General features: G+C 46.3%; 1 protein-coding gene across 1 annotated transcript in view; it reads left to right on the top strand.

Moving 5' to 3' along the window:
* The window catches only part of EML3 (EMAP like 3), a 398769-nt gene that overhangs the window by 329243 nt on the left and 47222 nt on the right, over positions 1-22304 (top strand). Inside the window, exon 16 of the mRNA XM_086938192.1 lies at positions 11842-11967. Within this exon, the coding sequence (XP_086794318.1) occupies positions 11842-11967 (126 nt within the window). The remainder of the gene's footprint in view (positions 1-11841; positions 11968-22304) is intronic.

Below are 22304 nucleotides of genomic sequence, written 5' to 3'. Positions count from 1 at the left end.
TGATGTTCTTGGCTGATGCGGAAGCAGAGTTACTGGGGGCGAGACGTCTGTTGGAGCTGTTTGGGCGGTTGTCGGGCTTGAGGGTCAATTGGCCCAAATCTTGTTTATACCCTCTGAGACAGGGAGAGCCGTGCCCTCTCACGGCGCAGGAACTCCGATGGGAACCGCATTGTCTACACTATCTTGGTGTTTACATTTACCATACCCCAACGGATATGCTGGATGGCAATATTAACCGTTGTATTACTGCCCTGAGAGGGTGTATGGATTTCTGGTCCACTCTTCCACTCTCACTGGCTGGTCGGGTCTCCCTACTTAAGATGGTGGCTCTGCCCAGGCTGTTATATTACTTTAGGACTCTCCCGGTATGGATTCCGGGCTCCGTATTTCGACGCCTGAGATCATTGACCATAGCGTTTCTCTGGGGCACGGGCAGGCGACGAATCGCACTGGATACCCTCTTACGGCCCAAGGATGAGGGAGGCATGGCGGTGCCCGATTTCGAAGGTTACTATCTGGCGGCTCAGCTGCAGACTTTCACTCAGGAGGTCGCGAGGGTATATCGAGTCCCGGAGCTTTCTAGAGATGAGGGCACCCCGCGGCATGTGCTGGCATACATCACGCTGCATCAGAAGCTCTTGGTTAGGGATTTGACAGTGGAGGAACAGACGTTCCGACTCTGCTGGAATCGGGCGCGCAAACGAGCAGGGGTCCGCCTTATGTATGCTCCGGAAATTCCGCTGGGGATGGTTACAGCACTGCCTCATGGAGGGGACTGGTCGCGATTACTAGGCTGGGAGGAGGCTGGGGTTCAAATGCTGGGCGACTTGTATGAGGATGGTGCGTTGCTTCCGTTTCAGGAGTTGCAGGAGCGGTTTGACCTCCCCCGAGGTGATTACTTGTTACATGCGGCGGTTACAGGCGCCATGCAAGACCACTGGGGAGAGGGTTTGCAGGAACCGGCGACATCAATGGCGTGCCAATATACAATGATGGCAGCTGGGACCTTTAGAGCGGTAACCTGCCTGTACTCCAGAATGTTGCGGGAGGCCTTGCAGCCGCTCGCAGCTTTGAAAGCTAAATGGGAGTAGGACCTCCAAATGGAGATCCCTGATACAACTTGGGGTCAGTTGCTACGAAGGGCGCGGAAAAGCTCAAGGAACGCTAGGTTCCAGCTCATACACTTTTATATTATTCATCGGGCATACCTCACGCCTGGGAAAATACGGCAATACTTTGGGGTGGAACAGGCAGCCTGTCCCAGATGTAGCACAGTTGGGGCGGATCTGGGCCACATGCTGTGGGACTGCCCTGCCTTGGGGGAATACTGGCAGGAAGTCGGGAGGGCCCTGAATAATGCTACAGATAGGGAAATACAGTACACCAAGGCAGTGGGGGTCCTACATTGGTTTCCACACACGTCTAAAAACAAAAATACCAGCCGATTTATAGATTTGGGGCTGATCCTTGCAAAGAGGGAAATAACGAGGAATTGAAAGTCAAAAGTGGGACCCATGTATAAACGGTGGTATGGTGAATGTCTGCGGTGGGCAGCATGTGAAAGTACTTTGAGGTACCAGTTGGCTAGGAGGACGGATGATGAGAAAGCCATGGAGAGGGCAACAGCGTGGGAAATGATGATGCAGGCGCTCCGGGATGATAATGATGAGGAAGGAGGGGAGGAGGAGGACTTGGTGGCAGCTGACCCCACCAACACACCTAGGAACACACCTTAGTGAATGTATAGGACCTTCTTGCACACACCAGACCTTACTCTGACTAGGATTTTCACACAGCGCTGCCACGGGGGGGGGGGGAGTTCGGGACTGTATGAAGGTGGGGGGAGGGTGGTTGATGGGGGTGGGGGAGGGGCGAAAATTACAAAAGCAGTCCACTTTTTCTTGTGAATGTGATGACGGACATTGAACTATGCAGCAAGGACTGGACTCAGCACGATGGCAGCTTAGTCTTCTTTCTGGAGACGTGCCTGGTATGGTGGGGGGAGAGAATTGGTAATGTGCCTTCTTGCTATGATTAATGGTTGTACCATAAAGATGTTGTCCGTACACTTATTTTGGTGCTGCAATAAAAACGACGTTACAAAAAAAAAATGACTTTTAAGTTATCTCGAATGTATTCAGAAGTCATTTAGGGATAAAAACGTAATCGATAATCCTGATCAACAACCGGGTTAGTATCACATTATCAGATTATATTAACCCTTTGTACACAGAAAAGCGCTGCTCGAGATAGCTGTATTTAGCGCTATCTTTTGTTTTTGTTTTGTCCCTTTCGTCTGAGCTTATTCTCTTGTTTTCTAGACACTTCGTGTTTTATCTCGAGGTTGTCCTCTACTTACTTTTCACTCTTCTGGAGAAAGCTCTACCCCCTGTTCTGGCTCTGCGGATGCGCGTGGTTTATGCCGAGGTTGAGGTTGGTGGAGAGGAGGTTTTTTGGGTATGTGGAAGGCGATTCTCTCATTGAGGTATTGGGGTCCTGTGTTGTGGAGGCATTTGTAGGCGTGGATGAGTATCTTGAAGGTGACTCTCTTCTCGACAGGGAGCCAGTGGAGATTCCGTAGGTATTGGCTGATTTGCTTGTGTCTGGGATACAGAGGACAAGTCTGGCTGCAGTGTTCTGTATCGTCTGGAGCTTGTGGAGTAGAGACTTTTTGATGCCAGCGTAGAGGGCATTTCCATAGTCCAATTTGCTGGTTATGAGTGTGTGGGTGACTGTCTTCCTTGACTCGAAGGGGATCCATTTGACAGTCTTTCGGAGGATGCGGAGGGTGTTGAAGCAGCTGGATGTGACGGCGTTAACTTGCTTGTTCATGGAAAGGGAGGAGTCAAGTACGATGCCAAGGTTTCTGGTGTGGTCCATGGGGGTCGGAGGGCTGCTAAGTGCGGTGGGCCACCAGGTATTGTTCTATGCTGACGGGTTGGTTCTGAGTAAGAGGACTTATGTCTTCTCCGAGTTGAGCTTCAGGCAGCTGTTGCTCAACCAGGCCGTGACGTCCTGCATTCCTTCCTGGAAGTTGAGTCTGGGGGTGGTTGGGTCCTTGGTGAGGGAGAGGATGAGCTAGGTGTTGTCAGCGTAGAATACTATGCTGAGGCCGTGCTGTCTGATAAAGGTGGCGAGGGGGGCCATGTAGACGTTGAAGAGGGTTGGGCTGAGTAATGATCCCTGGGGTACTCTGCAGTTGACTTCCGTAGGGCCGGAGAGGAAGGTTGGCAGTTTGATTCTTTGGCTTCTGCCGGTGAGGAACGATCCAGTCGAGGGCAGTACCTTGAATGCCGGCGTTGTGTAGTCTGGCGGCGAGTGTGCGGGGGGAGACGGTGTTGAATACTGCTGACAGGTCAAGTAGTATTAGGGCTGTGGTGAGTCCTTGGTCCATGAGGGTGCGGGTGTCGTCTGTGGCGGCGTGTAGGGCTGTTTGGGTGCTGTAGTTGCTGCAGAAACCGGATTGGGAGAGGTCGAGGATGGAGTTGTCTTCGATGAACTTTGTCAGCTGTGCATTGATGGTCTTCTCAGTGACTTTTGCCGTGAAGAGGAGGAGAGAGATTGCGCGTTTCCAGTCGCCGGGGAAAGAGCCGTTCATGAAGGTGGGGTTGATGGTGTGTTGTAATTCTGGTGCGGTGGCCATGGCGGCTCTGTGGTAGATGTGAGGTGGACAGGGGTCCGTGGGAGCCCCAGAGTGGATACTTTTCATTGTCGAAAAGGTCACTTCGGTCGTGACTGGTGTCCAGGAGGCGATGGTGAGCTGGCTGGTGTTGCTGGAAGGTGTGGTGGTTGCGGGGTCAGGTGTTTGGTCGTCGAAGTTGTCGTAAAGGTTCTTGATTTTCAGGTGGAAGTACGTACCGAGTTTATCGCAGAGGTCTTGGAAGGGGGTGATGTCTGTGGTTTCGCTGGCAGGTTTGGTGAATTCCTGGATGGCGCTGAGGAGCTCTTGGAGTTGCTGGTGTTGGCCAGGATTTTGTTGTGTATGAAGGTTCTTTTGGTGGTTCTGATGTGTTTGTGGCATTCCGTCATGGCATTTTTGTAGGTGGTGTGGTTTTCGGGCGTCTTGTTGTTTTGCCAGTTCTTTTCGAGGCGTCTAAAGGTGCGTCTGGCTTCTTGGAGGTCGGTGGTGAACCAGGTGGCTTTCCTGGGCCGCTGTCTGTCGGAGTTGTGTAGCAGGGCAAGCTTGTCTGCGCAGCTGGGAATCCAAGTGTGAAGTCCCCTGGCTGCAAGGTTGGCGTCGGTTGTGTCAGTGGGGGGGGGGGGGGGGGTCGCAGTAAAAGGTGAAGGTTAGCTGCTCCTCGGTGACTCTGCTCCAGTTTCTTTGCGGAGGGTGCAGAGCTGGTCTGGGCGGCTTGGGTTTGTTGATGAAGAAGTGTACGCAGTGGTGGTCAGTCCATGCCACCCACTTGTGACTGGCTGACGGAGGACCATCTCTCCTTACTCTGCCAGGAAGCGGTGGCTTTCTTGTCCAGGGGATTCATACAGAGGGTGCTGACATCAAAAGTAGATCATAGTTGCTACTCCCACAACCTCCTGGTGTCCAAGATGTACGAAGACCTTCATCCTATACTAAACCTGTGCCATCTCAAGTTCTTCTAGAAAAAAAAAGTGAAATGCTCACGCTCGCTCACATTCTGGCCACCTTCAAACCAGGAGACGCATGGTAGCGCTGGATTTGCAGGATCCATGCTTCCATATTCCTGTCCTACCTGCCCACAAGCGATACCTGCGGTTCACGGTGGGCTATGAGTTCTTTCAGTTTGTCTAGCTCCCTCATGGCCATACCAGCACCTCTTGTGTGTTCACCAGGGTGATGGCGTGAATGTAGGTCATCTGCAGAGATCATAAGTGGCTGTCTACCCCTATTTCAATGACTGGTTGTTGAAAGCCGGCTCGCACCAGGCAGTCATCTCCCACCCCCAGACTACGGCGGACCTCCTTCATTTGCTGCGGCTCACTATCATTGTGCCAAAGTCATACCTGACTCCATCTTAGATGCTCCCTCTCATCAGAGCTGTTCTGGACACAATGCAGGTTTGGGCTTATACTCCTGAATGGCGAGTCCAGGATATTCAAGCTATGATTCTTATGTTTCAGCTGTATCCTGGGTTGCGGTGAGGCTGACTTTGATGCTGCTGGACCTCATGGTCTCCTGCATCCTGCTTGTGACACATGTCCGTTGACATATGCAGGCTCTACAGTAGGATCTGAAATTCCAGTGGGTACAGAATCAGGGAACCACGAATGGGCCAGTAGCAGACCCCTCTCCCTTCTCCACCCAGATCTGACATTGGTGACAGATGTGTCACTTCTTGGGATGGGGCGGCCATCTGGTAGAGGTGGAGATCAGAGCTGGTCTCTGCCGGAATTTGGGCTCCGCATCAACCTACTGGCGATCCGAGTGATCTGACCAGCATTGAAAGCCTTTCTACACTCCATCAAGGGAAGGCTAGTGCAGGTGTTAAGGGACAACCCCACCGTCATGTGGACTTGTAAAGAAAGGGGTTGTAGTCTCCGGGAGTCTCCGCCCTGATTAATGGGAGCAATTTGTAAGTTCCAGATGTCCTAAATGGGAAGCCCCCTAACACACTGAGACAAAGCGACTTGTTTTTGGAAATGCAGACAGAGCTGGAAAGGAATCTTCTGGTTTCATAGGAGTTTCTCAATGGGAAAAGGAAGATTGGTAATTGATTTGAGATTTGTGGATTTTATTTAATGTTGTGCTTTCATAAGCAAATATTTTACACAAGGACAGCTGACACATGTTTTGCCCACAGTGGTGCGAAGGCCTAGAGCTTTTTCAAAACGTGAAGGGTTCATCCGTAGTAAGAATTAAAAAAGGAGATCATGGCAACGGGCTAATAGCATGTGCGCTATACAGGAGGTCATGTGCAATCCAAACAAGAGACCTCGAACCGTGTTGCGGCAATCAAAACGGACTTGGAGGTCAAAGCAGGTCGGAAAATGAGGACAAATCATTGCGGTTGGCAGACGCTCCGTTTTGTACATGGGAGGGTGCCATGTGATGCTGCAACAAGCAAGATAGGGTGGGGTCGTGGACTCTTTGTCATGAAGCCCTGCCATGGTTGGAACATTAGGGTATAGCCCTTGTGGCTCAAAATCTGGCAGGCTTTTTTAATGACAGGGTGGACTAGTTCAGCCGCAGATGCCTAGCGGATCACAAGTGGCGTCTCCATCCGGAGGTGGTGCAAGGTCTCTTTCAACTGTGGGGAGAGCCTTGGTTAGATCTGTTTACCACAGCAGAGAACACGCAATGTCAACAGTACTACTCGCTGGAGTTTCCAAGGCAGCTCTCGCTCGCTTTTCGTCTCAAGTGGAGCTCAGGCCTCCTGTATACATTTCTGCTCATACCACTCCTGCCCAGATTTCGCTAGATGATCAAAATGACAGGGCCCAAGTCATCCTTGTGGTGCAGGTCTGAGCTCGGAGAGTTTGGTATCCCAAGCTGTTGAGCATGGCCATTGGGCCTCCAATCAGGCTACCCCTTCTGGAGAAGTCTTCTGTCACAGCAGCAGGGGAGGGTTCTCCACCTGAACGTGTCAACTCTCGTCCTTCATGCTTGGAGATTGAGTGGCATCAGTTGACAGCTTATGACCTTCCTTCTGAAGTCTGCACTGTTCTTTTGGCAGCCTGGCGTCCCTCCACTAAGATGGTATACGCCAGCCATTGTAATACATTCTTGTTGTTTATCCTTACTCTTGCCCAGCAGGGCTCTGCTTTGGGCACCTTAAAAGGCTACTCCTCTGCTTTCTCCGCTTTCCTGTGGCTACTAGACCAACATTCACTTTTCAAGTACCCTATTGCAAATAGGCTCCATATAAGTCTCCAACAAATGCTACCACCGAACCCCTTTGTAATGCTTTAATGGGATCTTAATTTAGTTCTTCATTTTCTGATGTGTGCTTCCTTTGAGCCGCTTTATACCTGCCCTCTTAGGCTTCTCACCATCAATATGGCCTTCATAGTGGCAATTACTGGAGGGTCAGTGAGATGCTGGTGCTGTAATTTCAGCCTCCATATGAGTCTTTTTTTCTTTCCAGACAAGCTGCTGCTTAGGGCTCGAGCATCCTTCTTTCCGGAGGTAGTCACCCCGTTCCACGTAGGCCAGTCCATCTCCTTGTCTACATTCTACACCCTATCTCATCCCTCTAAAGAAGAGGAGAGACTCCACTGGCTGGACCTAAATAGAGTGTGATTGTGCTACCTTGACTGCACAAAACCATTCAGGGTGGACAATCAACTCTTCCTGGGGTATGTAGGGCCAAGAAGGGGAAGACCGTCCAGAAGCACACTATCTCCCAATGGATCGTGCTCTGTATCAAGATCTGCTAGGCATTGGCCAAGAAGCATCCCTTAGAGGGTTTGAGTGCTAATTGCACCAGAGCAAAGGCTGTGACCACTGCGTTAGCATGCGGAATTCCTGCGGTAGACATCTGCCAGGCAACAATGTGGGCCTTGCTGCACATGTTCACGAAACACTACTTCCTGGATTGTCAGGTCCATCATGATGGGCGTTTTGGCAATTCAGTCTTGCAGGACTATCTAGTTTAAATTATGTCCGCAGACCCACCTCTGGGAAGGCATTGCTTGGGTATATATTCTAAGGTAAGGAATCTGCAGGTAGAAGTTTCTATCAGATGAACAAGTTACTTACCTTTGGTAATGTTTTATCTGGTAGAGACTCTATTTAGCTGCAGATTCCTTAATCCTCCACACTCCGCAGATGTATTTCTAGGGTCAAGGCTGTTTCTCTTTCAGGACCCTGGTTTTCCACCTAGTGGTCAATGTTCTTTGTGGATCAGTCCTCCTTGCGTGGAAAGTAGTGAAAAGTAACTGACGTCAGCACACTGGGGTAGCACCTATATAAGCACAGTGCACATCACTTCTGGCGCAGATGACGATACGTAGAGCCAAACGGCGTTGCCTACCAGGTGCAGTGGTACTGCTACCGGAAACAAATTCCGGATCCAGTCTGACGCCTGGAGATTATTCTAACATAAGGAATCTGCAGCTAGATATAGTTTCTACCATATAAGGCGTTACCAAATTACTTGTTCATCTGGGTCCCTAAAATCCAGCAAGAAAATGTTGACCTTGGCTTGAAACGGCTAACTATCATCAGTCATTTTTTTCTTTGAATGACCCTCTCCTTTCTTTCTATCCTCTGCATGCCTCCTCTCGCTCAGTGCAGCCTGCTCTAGCCACGCGCAGGTTTGTTTTAATCTCCATTACTGTAGTTTTTCAAATTGCCCACACCTCATTTCAGAGATCACAACCTATCCTTTAGAAGTCAGACCCTGCAGCCTAGCAATAGATAATCTCCTCTAGTTCATCAACTATTCTCACCAACTATCTGCATGAACTCATAAACTCCTCCCCACTAGTGATCACACTTAACTCCTACTTATTTTATCCACCCTAAAGGCACTGTACCAATAACCAACAATCACAGTATCAACCACAAACTTTGAGTTCCAAACCAGTGTGCTGCCTGGGGTAAAGCACTTCAACTCCTCAGCAGGGGTAGTAAGCGCTATATAATTTCAATTGCAATAGAATAGCTTTCTCACTTTCTATACTCATCTTTAGCGTACTGTGCCTTCAGCACTATTATTCACTATACTAATTTCATCCACCTCAAAGACACTGGAATAAATGCCTGCAATTGTCCCCTTGAGAGCCCAAGACTAATTCCCCTAATCATCCAAAACCATTGACTTAACTTCTAACTTTGGGTCCAGAGCAGTGTGCTGCCTCCTCGGGGGTAGTAGGAGTTTTTGAAATGCACTTACAATACAATACAACTGTGAAAACAGACTAACCTGCATGTCATCAGAAATCACTCCTGTTACTGCTAAACAAATATTGTATGTGTTGCCGCTGGCAAACCTGTGCATTGTGTTTCATTACCTCACCTGTCATAGATGGCCCATAGATTAACCATATGCAAAACACTACCTGATGCAGCTGCCCCAACCCCTGTTGCCCTCTCAAACAACGTTCCTTGTACTGCAGCCCACCTCAAACTGTTCAGAGATACCTCACCTGCCACAGTTAACTAACATGCATGCTGTCTGCAGAACTCTTCTCTTAGAAAGCTGGCAAACCCATACATTGTGTGAACCACTTCAGTTTTTACTGCTGCTGACAAAGCATTATCTGAAAAGAATGCATCCTTCTGAGAGGGACAACCAACACAATGTCTGAAAACACACCACCTGCACGTGGTGGGCTATCTGTATTCTATCTACGACAACTCATCTGGATCCCAGATAGCCTAGTTAGTCATTGGCTACAAACACCAAACCTGTCACCACAAGCCAATCTGTCCTTAGTGGGTCAGTTAGAGCTGGATGGGCACCTCGCCTACCAGTTTGAGGGAGATCTTGCCCTTCCGCCCCATGTTGGATAACCCTTCCGACATATTTTGCTAAAATTGAAGCTGATGCAATTTCCACAGAACTGAATGTGAGTAGGCCCTTTGTGTGTTTTTCAACAGGTTGGCATTTTTTCTTTTGTTTTTCCAAAACTCCCAAAGCAGTAGTTCCTTTGTGAAAGAAAAAAAAAACAATCAGTGGACCTAACACGCAGGAGGTTTTCTCCCTGCCTGCATGAGCAATTGTTTCTTTTCCATGTTCAGGAACCACACGGCTTACATGGAAAACCCAGAATTGGAAATATGCATCATGCGTACCATCTTAAATAGAGGGTTTGCCCAGATGGATAAAGGCAGCACCACTGTGGCAGTTGATTTTAATTGACTGCTGGTGGTTAGTCAGTGGTTCGTTCCTCTGCTCTAAATTGGGTGGGAAAACACGAGTTTGGCACGGAGGAAGGACTGCCAATGTATGGTGGTTTTCCAACCAGATTGAAATGTCCTTAGTCTGTAAACAGTTCACCTATCACTACTAACCAGCGTTCACACTGCTTGCTACCTCCTAACTTGTCAACTCACACTCAACCTGTCTATGGTAGATACTCTATACCATAAAGAAGCATTCTTCAAACAAATCTCAAATTATTAAATATTTTATTTAACTCACAAATATATATATATATATTTTATTTAAATTGTAATATTAGGGCGAAAGTTGGAGCTTATCTAAATTCAGTTGAGGGCCCCAATCACATACTATATCACGTTTGATGTACTTGCTCTGCTCCCATGAATCAAACTGAGGACACCAACTTAATTTTTAGCATCCAATATCCAATTAGTTCACACTTACAAATCGTTTAAATTTCCAATTTTATATTTCACTTCTTTATATGTACTTAATTAATCTGGTGATATGATTTAGTTTTCTAAGCAGCGGTAGACTTCCTGAGTAGGCGTTGCGGATTACCAAGGGTCCATGGACCACAGGTTAAGAACCACTAATTCACACTCTATCTGAAAACACTTTGCCTGGATCGTTACTAACGAATCCACATATCATCTGCAAATATGTAAACGTTTTCACTGTAAGCCCATTCAGTTTGCAAACTCTGACCTGTTCCTTATAGCAAGCCCAGACACAGCAAGCATGCACTTGTGTCGCTGCACACAATCTGAAAAGATCTCGGGTGACACGGCTAGGTAACTACCATAATCTGCAAATATTTTCTTTGTGTTAGTTCTAACAATTCTACATCCTGGCAGCATCTCAAGCGTGTCAAGGCTAACCATTCCACAGTCAACAACCACCTCACTTGTCGCCGCTAGCCATCATGCACACTGTTTGCAAGTGGCTCATCTGAAAAGACAACCTTTTGACACTCATCCTGACCTAACACTTTATTCCAGCCTACAAATGACAAATAACACACCCCTGTATCTGAATTGTATCTGAAAACCTTGCTGTACTTCTTCATTAGCAGTGCCATCTACCTACACACTATGTGAAAAAAACACATCACCTATATAATTGCTACCTGCTGCACTTTGGAGTGGAGTGGTGTGGCTCCCTGGTTAGAGGCAGCAGACCCGGAAGCAGAGGACGGCCCGGGACCAGGGTTCAATTCCTGACGCGGCAGGGTCGTGGACCAGGGTCAGCGGACTCAATAATTCTTGCCTCTGTGCCTACTCTAACCAGGGATCACACTCGGCAACTGTGGGCATTAGCTTGCCTCATCTCCACAACGGCCCCCCACAAACGCCGGGGATGCCTGGTTTCACCTTGGAGATACCCAGGAGGGAACATCTCACAGGGAAAGCCAGAACGGGTTCCCCAGCGGTCTATAGCGCCAGGACGCCTCCGGGTAGCAGTGTGCTTTACAGGACACACACATTTACATTACATTTGCATTTACATAACCCACCGGCAAATACATTGATGTATAACTTATGTGTTTCTAAACCCTATCCGCAAACATCTCATGTTTTTGTTACTGGAAGTGGTCTTAATCCGAATAAGCAGTTACAGCTCTGGTGTTCTTGCTGAGATACCTGCACACTGTTTGCTAAAGATTATTCAGTTACTTAAGATGCATGTATACACTCTTTGTAAACACCTACACAGGTATTGCTGTAAACAAAGCTGCACACTGCCTGCACACACCTTGCATACCACTGCCCAGCTGGCCGTATAGTAACCCCCTAATCACGACACGAGCTGCGATTCGCCCTGGTGAAATACCTCACGCGTTACTTGGTTTTTTTTTTGCCTATACACTACCTTCTACCAACAAGGCAGCTACCTACCTCTACACAGACTCAAAAAACCCCTCACTTATTCAACAGCTATATATCAGCATTCCATCTGTATACATCTTAATGTCACAGAATTTAACAAGTAGCCATTTTGCTTTATATCAAATCTATGGTGTTCCTCTCCACAGATCCCAGAGCGATTTGGGGCAGTTCGGGCAATTGCTGAGGGCACAGGCACAGAGCTCCTGGTTGGCACAACCCGAAATGCGCTCCTTCGGGGGAGTTTTGCAGAGGGATTCACTCCCATTATACAGGTATTGCGGGGAGACCAGAACATGATGGGGGTGGGGTGGGGGTGTGTGTTTGTGTGTGTGTGGGGGGGGGGGGTTGTAGGTGATTGGGGGTTGTGTGCGCGTGTTGTTTTGTACATTGGTCTTTAAACATGACAGTTAAGTAAAATGACAGTCCTAAACCACTCTACAGTTCTTAACTCTGCCTTTTCTTTGATTACCATCTTTGTTATGAAAGCTCAGAAAAACCTCAATCTTCTCATTAAATCAGGGACCATTGTTAGATGCACCTTGCAGGCAACAGCGTCGAAAATCTCTGACTTTTAGAAACAGAGTTTTTTGTTTAAGAAAGCAGAATGCACTTTTTTTTAAAAATCCTATATTCTTAAGTACATAAATATTATTTCCTCGTTGTTACTACAGACACCCAAACAGTATAGCCCATACTCCGTCCACCCATCCCTCCCAAGCCAGGCCCAGACCACAACCCCGAGGACATAGGACAAAGCAGGTTATGTCCACGCAGGGGCTGGGCGCAAGACCTGGCTGAAGGCCATATCCTGCATCCGACCTTCCCCAGTCGCTGTGCACTGCGCCTAAGGGCATGGCAAAGGCATAGTGTGATGCTGTGTGATGTCACTAGTGATATCATTAAATATGTCATTTGTGCTGGATATGTGACATGTGAGGTCATGAACAGTGCATTGGTGGATTACTTATGATTACGCTGCTCACCGTAACCGGCAAACGTCAGCGGTCATTAGGTTCTAAATTGTTACGATAATGCTTAAAAAAGGTTTTTCAGGGAATTTCTATTTTTTTGTACAGAATAGTTTTTTGTGTTGTGTACCAAAATTCTCCTTTAAAAAAATTCAATGAAGTTGGATGCTCTTGTAATGATATACAAATTCCCCCAACAAAGCAATTAACTGCTGTTTGTGGGTTTCTGCACTGTGCTGTGCTGCTTGGGCACAGAGTTTAGTCCGTTAGGGTACCACGGACTAAATTACATTGTGGGACCTAACAAAGACATACAAGGATTCATGTGTTGATTTCAATTGGATTTACCTTAAAATTCAAACATTGGGATATGGTGGTTATAAATCTTGTAGAGCTTTTTTTGTGTGAATATTATCGGTGTGGTCATCTGCCTGGCACATTCGTGTGATTCAAAATTGGGGCGCTTCCAAAACGTAGACCATAAGCCATTTTCCATTGACCTAAAGTTCTTTATATAACTCATTCTTTATCCTAAAGGTGGCAAATGCTGTTTGTCCTGAAAACAACATTTGTTTTCCCACCCTCTTTTTGCATTCAATACCTTCCTCACTGAGGAATTCTTTGTAACATTCATGTTTGGTGGTTGCATTCTTGTCATCTCAACCGGCTCCCCCATACAAATATATGACGTTACAGCACATGTAATTACAATGCATGCTTTTACAACGCCGTCTTTACATCAGACCTACCATTACATTGCAAGATTTTACAGCGCAAGCTATTAAAACGCATTTCTTAAAACTACCATTTCAACGCATTCCATTACAACGCATACCATTTCAACCCATACCATTACACTGCATAATACTTTCAGGGCAAACAGTAGGGTAAGTGTTGGATTGTGTAGTGATAAAAATTACTATTCCTACTCCTGTGAGTGCAACAATAGGGAAAGTGTTGGATAGTGTAGTGGTAAAAATTACTATTCCTACTCGAGTGAGTGCAACAATAGGGAAAGTGTTGTATAGTGTAGGGGTAAAAATTACTATTCCCATGTACCCCAAAACCCATACCCACCTAATACTAAAGAAATCTCAATTACTTACCTTTTACTGCGTTGTAATGGCATGCGCTGTAATAGTATGCCTTGTAATGGCTTACATTGTAATGGCATGCGATGTTGCGTTGTAACAGTTGCTTTGTAATGATAGGTCGTTGTAATGGCTGCGTTGTAATGGATGGTTCCCCCCATAACCCTCAATCAATCAACCAGGGTTGTTGTAAAGCGCAGCTACTCACCCGTTAGGGGGTTAAGGCGCTGAGGAGGTGGTGGATCTGCGGTTCAGTCGAAGAGCCAGGTCTTGAGGTCCTTCCTCAATTGAGGCAGAGATTGTGATTGCCCAAGATGCAGAGGCAGGGAGTTCTAGGTCTTCGCAGCAAGGTTAGAGAAGGATCTTACTGGTCCCGCGGATCAGTGGGATGGTGGCCAGTTGGGTGGAGCGGAGATGTCTGGTGGGTGTGTGAAAGGAAATGTGGCGATAAGGTATGTATGCATGTCTGGCATCCTGTTTTTTATTGTTGAATATACAAAAAGCATGCAGACAACTAAATAGAACACACACCTATAAAAATGTATATGGCACGGAATGTAACTTTCTGGCATAATCTTCAACACCAGCTATGGAATAGCAGCCAAGTCAGCAGTATAGCTTGGAAGTCAAAGACAAGTGGAGATGCAAGGTATTGTTCTGGGCCTCTGCCTGCACAGAAATTAATCAGTGGAGAGAAGATCTCTTGAGAAGAAATTGTTTGAATGAAGACCTTCTCCATTTATGTCAAATCTCTCTCTTTCTTGACATAGCCTTTATTTTTATTTATTTCTTTATTTCGGCCAATTGGCCATAAAAGACACACATATATACATACATAAAAGAAAAGATCATGTCAATATACATACATCAGTTAATTTAAAACAACAAATACAAAATGAAAGGCAGAATTAATTTTACACCAGTCACTTTAAAACATCATTCATTTAGCACTAGTGGTAAGTTTATAAAAAAGTCCTACTTAAAGCATCTGACCCAATTTTCTTCGAACAATATGCACTGAGTAAAGGAACCTGCTGATACTGAATACAATAAACTGGGCAGTATTAGTTTTTAAAATCCTATATGCTGTTAGACAAGATCTAGTCCCTAGGAGTGCACACATGGGTTTAAGCCATCTTTTCCGAGCTTTCAAATACGCTTTACATATAAACAACATGTGGACCTCGTTCTCCGTACACAAAGCTGAGCACATAGGACATCTCCCACTTATACTATTCAGACGTTCCGGTTTTTTCTTTGACCAACGTTCTATGTTGGAGTTCAACATAAGATTCCCATACCTGAATTTCAGGTAGAGAGTCTTAGCAACAGGGGGCTCTATTTCGTCTAAAAACGTTTCAAAACAGGGTTCATCTTTAAAGGATAAGAAATCTTGAGTTAGGGTACCAATTCTGCTTTCATGAGCACACCTATTGTTCATAAAAGACCAGTAGGCTCTTTTTACCATGGATTTAGCAAAAGGCGGTAGATTCTCTGGGTTTTCCCAAAATGGGTATAAGCCCAGCAAACCATTGGATGGAATTGAAAGAGTCTAAATTCAATACTTCACGAAGACCATTCCTGTAATCTATCAATTCTGGGGTGGACCAAGTCCTTATCCAGAACATTAATGGTCTTATGATGGCCAGATGATCAGTTCGTTTGAAATTCAAATCAAGCTGGAGTGGAATTAATGGTGTACTAGTTGGAACCCTTACAATTGTTCTCATGAATTTGTTATCCAGGCCTTGAAAGCTCTCCCTGGCCCATGGGCCCCATATCTCAGCCCCATATAGGGCGGCAGATTGGATTTTAAATTTAAAAAGTTCAAGTACAGGTGTTACACTTTTACTTGTGCTAGCATTCAGTTTGCTGATTATTGGTTTGGCATTATGGGCATATGACACCTTACTTTTCTCAATTTGGGCCTTCCATGTTAACTTTGAGTCGAGAACTACCCCCAAATAAGAAAAATTCTCAACAGTTCCTAAAGTTTCGCCGTTCAAGATCAAATTCCCTTTGTCCGGCCTACTAGGATTCAGTGCCATACATTTAGTTTTATCAACGTTTATTTCTAGCCCTTTAATCACACAGTAGCTGCTAAAGGAGTTTAAGAGTGCCTGGAGGCCCTTCTTTGTTTGGGATTTTAAGATGGTATCATCCGCGAAGAGCAACGCGGGCACCCTCTCTCCATTAAGCTGAGGTGAATCATTGCTACAAGTATTCAGGTGATCAGGAGCATCATTGACAAATATAGAAAATAAGGTGGGGGCCAAGACGCATCCTTGCCGGACACCACGCTCAATAGGAATGTCGCGCGTCAGTTCACCATTTGAACCCCATCTAATGTTGGCATGATTTCTAGCGTGTAGCTCTATTATTTGTACCAAAAGACTGCCTGGCAGGCCGGCTTTGTTTAAGGATCTCCAGAGCAAGTTGCGAGGGACAAGGTCAAAAACCGCTCTCAGGTCAACGAAAGCTACATACAAATGACCTCTCCTGATGTGAACATACTTCCAATATATACAACAAAATCTGAAGACCTGGTCTATGGTGCTGGTCTTAGACCTGAAGCCTGCCTGAAATTTAGAAAGTATTGCTGACTCCTCCAGCCAATCATTTATCCTAAATAACAAGTGTTTGGCATAGAGTTTTTGCAGGGTGTCCATTAAGCTAATAGGTCTGTAGTTTGAGGGAACAGATCTATTTCCCTTTTTAAAAATTAGGACAACTTCTGCTGCACGCCAGCTATCAGGGAATTTACAATTTTTAGACAAAGCATTGAACAAGCGATTGATATAGGGAGCCCAGACTTCAATTTCATGCTTATAGAGGTCACCCGGTATTTTATCAGGGCCGGGAGCTTTACTATTTTTTAACTCACTAATTGCCCTTTTTGTTTCGTCCAGGGTGAAATCAAGACATGCAGGAGGTGGAAGTAAACATAGAATTTCTTCGACACCACTATCATATTGTTTATACAGAGTAGTAAAATGTGTCACCCATGTCAATTCATCTAGAAACGTGTCCTTCACAGCTCTTCCTGCATGCCCCCCGTTTGCAACCAACCTCCAAAAGCCAACATTATCATTTAGTTTTGCATCCATCAACATATCAGCCCAAATCGACTCTTCCCATGTTTTTTTTTAGACTTTTTGGACATGCTTGTACTCATCCCTAGCAAGTCTGACATCTTCTTTTGATTTATTTTTGATAACATTTAGGAGCTTCCTCTTGGCCATCCTGCATGAGTGATCATACCAGAGTTTCCCATGGCATCCCACTCGTACATTTTGTTGTTTCTTCTTTGGCATTTTGGACATATAGGTTCTCAGTTCATTGAAAAAAACCTTGTGTAGCTCAACAAAGTGATCAAAGCTGTCAGTTAAGAAGGGTTGTCCAACTAAAGGTGCAAACATTTTACCAAAAAGTGAATAGACTGATGCTAAAATCTTGCCTTCAGTTAAAAGATGTGGCCATTTTAAAGCACGTCTATTATTATTAATGATGTGTACATGTTCACATAAATCATCAGTGGCTATCTCATTCGATATAAAGGCAGGGATGTCTCTAAGCATGTGTGCATCAAAACAGAGTTCCAGAGGATAGTGGTCACTCTCATCCCTTATTACTACTTTAAAATCAATCATGTAGTGCCAAATATTTAGTGAGACAAGGATGAAATCTACCCTACTTTTTGATTTCCCAAAGGTTGGTTGTTTGGTTAGGTCGGATGGAAGTCGGCCATTACATGCTCTAAGACCGTGGTCTGCTGCTAGCCTCAGTAGTTGAACCGCCAAAGTAGTACATTTAACATAATTCAAAGTTTCAAGCTGAGGGATATTATAAGCTTGGTCTTCATCCTCAAAGACATCAGTAATCCCAAGGATCGGTTCAAAGTTACAGTTCAAATCACCTCCCAGTATCACAGGGACGTCGCCAACCACCCTTTTCAGAAAAGAGTCCAAGATTTCCATAGCCTTTATACAGGAGACACATCTACCCACACATGACACCTCCCTTTTTGCTGCGAGCTGGGGAAATGAATAGGTTCTTTGCGAATTATAGCAACTACGCCAGGGGTACGGCCATACTTGCACACAAGCGCATCCCCTTTAAGTGCCTCTCTGTGACGTGCGATGAAGGGGGCAGGTTTGTGATTCTCGTGGGTATACTTATGGGCCACAGGGTAGCGCTGATATGTATCTATGGCCCAAACACAGACTCTCCTGACTTTTATTACTCACTACTCTCTAAATTGATGCACTTGGGCCCCATGCCAATGGTACTAGGGAGTGACTTTAACCTAGCCCTCAACCGGCTGGTGGACAGCACTTTGACCTCCCCGGACCCCAAACTCCGAGCACGTAGAGCCCTGGAGTCCCTGTGTGACCAGTTTTCCCTGCTAGATCTGGGCTGCTCACGAGATCCTGGCAACACCACCTACACACATTACACCAGCCCGCATAACACCTGGACAAGGATTGATTACTGGCTAGCGACCCCCTGAGATCTCCCATTGATTCCAAGGTATCAAAACTCTCCCCAGGACCTACTCTGATCATTCCCTAGTTTTACTATCCTTCAAGGTCCCCCGTCCCGAGGGCTTCGAGAGACAATGGCGTTTTCCCAATTGGGCACTGGAGGATGAACTGTTTATACATGAAATACAGGAGGCAATTGAGGAATATTTCAGCTAAAACACAGGGTCAGTGGATACCGAGGCAGTGCTATGGGAGGGTTTTACGGCTTACATGTGAGGTGTGTGTATATCAAAGAGCGCAGGAGTGCTGCAGGGCTTGCGAGGTTCCCTTTCCCGCATAGAGGCAGAACTTGGCGCACTAGACCCTCGACAGGCGCAGTTACATGACCCAGAAACTGACAATAAACGAGCGGCTCTCCTCCAAGTGTATAGGGTTACTGCAGAGAGGGAAATCCTCTATATGGGGAAATATCATAACGCAAAGGTTTATGGGGAAGGAGACCGCCCTGGGAGGATACTGGCCCAGATGATCAGGCCCCCATACACAAAAACATACATCACAGAGCTCCAAACGGCCACGGGGCAGCAACTCACCAACCCACTTGACATCCAGGGTGAATTTCTGTCTTATTTTAAAACCTTATACACCACAAGACTAGGACAGGCCCGGACGGACGGACCAGGAGTCTTACTTATTGGAAATTGCGCTTGTGTATCTAGAGTGCTTTATGGAGGACTTTCTGGCGATTCCTATCACTGAGGATGGTATAGATGAAGCCATCACTGCCCTCAATTCCTCAACTGCACCCGGCCAGACAGGTTCACGGGCGAATTCTACAAGGCCTACAAGGATCTACTGATCCCCCGGCTATTGGGGATGTATGCCGAAGCACTGGAGAGGCAGGAATTACCCCTCACCCTCCGTGAGGCGGTTATTATACTTCGTCCCAAGCCAGGAAAGGATCCTTGACTGTGCGGCTCCTACAGACCTTTGTCCCTTTTAAACCTCGACTACAAGATACTTGCTTAGGCTCTTTCCTGTCGTCTCTCCTTGTTGATGGAATCTATAATCTCCCAGGCTCAATCCGGTTTTGTGCCACACCTCTCCACTGCCCTCAATCTTCGCACATTGTTTTAACACCCTGCACAGGATAGACCCAGGAACACCCGTTGTAGCGTTATTACTTGACACTGAGAAGGCATTTGACTCGCTGGAGTGGCCCTTTTTCCTGTCCATTATGCAACATATGGGGATGCCTGCCGGTTTCATCGACACAACGGTCCTACTATACAACAGACTCACTGCTACGCTCCAGTTAAATGGCACTCTATCAGCACCTTTCTCTTTGTCGCATGGGCCGAGGCAGGGCTGTCCCTTCTCCCCTTTGCTCTTTATATTGGCGATGGACCCCTTGGTCAGGCACTTTCAGGAGAAACATCTACACCGTGGATTACAAATTTCCACTGGGCCACTATTGGTTTCTCTATGCACACGACACAATATTATATTGAACCCTGGCTAAATTTGGACCCCTTTATACGTACGGGAGATACTCAGATTCGGCACCTTTTCTGGGCTGGGTATAAATTGGCATAAGTTGGTGATCTTCCCCCTCACAGCTAGCACCTCAAAATGGGATATTGAATTTCCATTGGAGTGGGGATCTGACTCAGTAAGGTATCTGGGCGTGCACATCCACCTTGAGATAGACCAGATCGTCCGCTGTAACTATGGGGTAGCGATCTCTAAAATGGAAACACAAATTGACACATGGCTGAAACTCCCGCTTTACTTGTCCGGACGGGTTGCCCTTATAAAAATGAATGTGCTTCTGAAATTTTGGTATCTGTTTCAAAATATACAGATCCCGCTTACTAGTCGGTTTTTTAGCACACTTCGTTCACATTTAATCAAATTGGTATGGGGCGACAGAAAGCCTAGAGTACGCTGGCAAATCATGATGCTCCGCTGCAATAGAGGAGGATTCGGGGTTCCGATCTGCAAATATATTACCTGGCAGCACAATGCAGCTTTGCCCAGGCTTGGTATCACCCAGACGCTAGGATACCTTTCCTGCATCCCGAATCAGACTTTGTGCTACTGGACACCCTGGGTTCAGTCCTGCCCTTGGGTAGCCCCAGAGACACCACAGATATTCAGCCAGTCTCAACGACTAGCTGGGCCTGGACAAAGCTAAGACGCATATTGAAAGCTTCATCATTGTATTCCTCCGCCCTACCGCTCCCTAATCCCAGATGGTTACCCATTACAGGCGAGAAGCTAGTTCAAAAGACCTGTGCTAAATTTAACATTCTTAATATGGGATACGTTTACCCTGGTGGCCATATTTTCGACCCAGAAGATGAGGATCTGTTTCCTGACATCACCTTCATGGACAAATTTATTTTAATGAGACTCCGCTCCGCCTTGAGGGCCAAGTTCCCGGAGTATCCACTAGAGCCTGCTTCCTTCCCCCTGCTCACTGTAGTGATTAGCAGAAGCAGGGGAGCCCATCTTATGTCCCAGTTCTACTGAGCATGTGCTGACATCCTACCAGTTACAGATGACAAGATACGCAAGGCATGGGAAATAGATCTGGGGAACCAGATATCAGAGGAGCAATGGGCAGCCTGCTGTGCAGATACAAAATCTGTCTCCCCTAACAGTCGACATAAACTGATCCATTTACATTTTTTACGCAGGATGTATATCACCCCGGCCAAAATGCACAGAATAGATTCTGCCAGGCCGCATTCCTGTCAGCGATGCAGCTCCCCATATGCTGATTTTTCACATCTCGCCTGGAAATGCACCAACATTCCTAATAACACTTAGCAGGATGGTGGGGATACAGGTGGTACCCCTGCCGGAGATTGCCTTACTGGGCTATGTGGTGCAGTCTCCACAGAAAATTCGTAGATTTGTCGCTATTTGTTTATTATTGGCCAAAAGAGAAGTTGCTATACGTTGGAGCAGTAAACCTGCACCCACAGAACAGAATTGGATCCGAAGCCTAGCTTCCTGCTCCATGAAAAGCGAACTATATGCCAGCACAATCCTCCCAACATCCAGACCCAAAGATATTTGGGGCCCCTTCCGCGCCTTCCTGACGGCGCAGCAGCAAGACCCTCCCACCCAGCAAGAACAGGGTTTGGTTCCAGCAGGTGTTGGATAGAATGGCGGAGCGGGGTTTCTCCTAGCATACATACACATTATATGATGGTTGCATATTGATAATAACTATTGGCAAGGTCTGAGAGAGGGTGGATGATGAGGAAGTACTGGGGATGGGAGACATGGGCAGACGCTTGATGGAGGCTGATAAGAAATGCCTATATTATAAATCTCCTAGATGTGCCTGTTTGAACAAATGTATAATGCGAAAGAACTGCTATATATGAATACTTGTACTGTCAATCATACATCCTCAATGCAATACTGATGTACTCATGAAAATGTTAAATAAAGTTTTTTTTTAAATCTCTCTCTTTCTTGCTCTCTCTCTCTTATTTGGTATTTCTTATTATCTCCTTTGACACACAGATGTCTGTCCTAGTCCTTTTTCCCTCCTTGAAAGGCTCTATAAACGTGTGGGGCAATCTTGGCTGGTCAGGAAAAGAAGTCTATTTGGATGGTGTTGCTCTTCCCCACAATGCCTACAATCTCCATTTTAGATCCTCCGTGCTTAGTAGAAGAGGCTGCCTTGATGATTTCATGTATCCCTTAGCTTCTTTCTCAACTTTCATCAAGCAGCCTAGAGATATAGATAAAGTCTCCAGGACTACAAAATGGAGGGACTAGTGCGACTGGGGCCAAAGGGTCTTTTGCCTGATATACCCATCATGGAAAGGAAAATTGTAAGTGACAGTGACTGACAGGCTCTTAAAAAATGGCCATCTTCATTTCCCAGTCACGTAACCATGAAGAGACCTACTCTGCCTACCCTTCCGCGGCACACACATATATTATTGGTTGGAGGAGGTTGTATTGATTTTGGAAACCTTGAAATCAGCTTTCTGGCTCCTCTGGTTCCTGAAATATCACGGGTTATAGCTGCAGTCAAGGT

This window comes from Lissotriton vulgaris, chromosome 9 (genome assembly GCF_964263255.1).
Source record: "Lissotriton vulgaris chromosome 9, aLisVul1.2, whole genome shotgun sequence".
NCBI classification, from domain to species: domain Eukaryota; kingdom Metazoa; phylum Chordata; class Amphibia; order Caudata; family Salamandridae; genus Lissotriton; species Lissotriton vulgaris.
The sequence above is the reverse complement of the archived record's forward strand: the minus strand, read 5'-3'. Positions and strand labels throughout refer to the sequence as shown.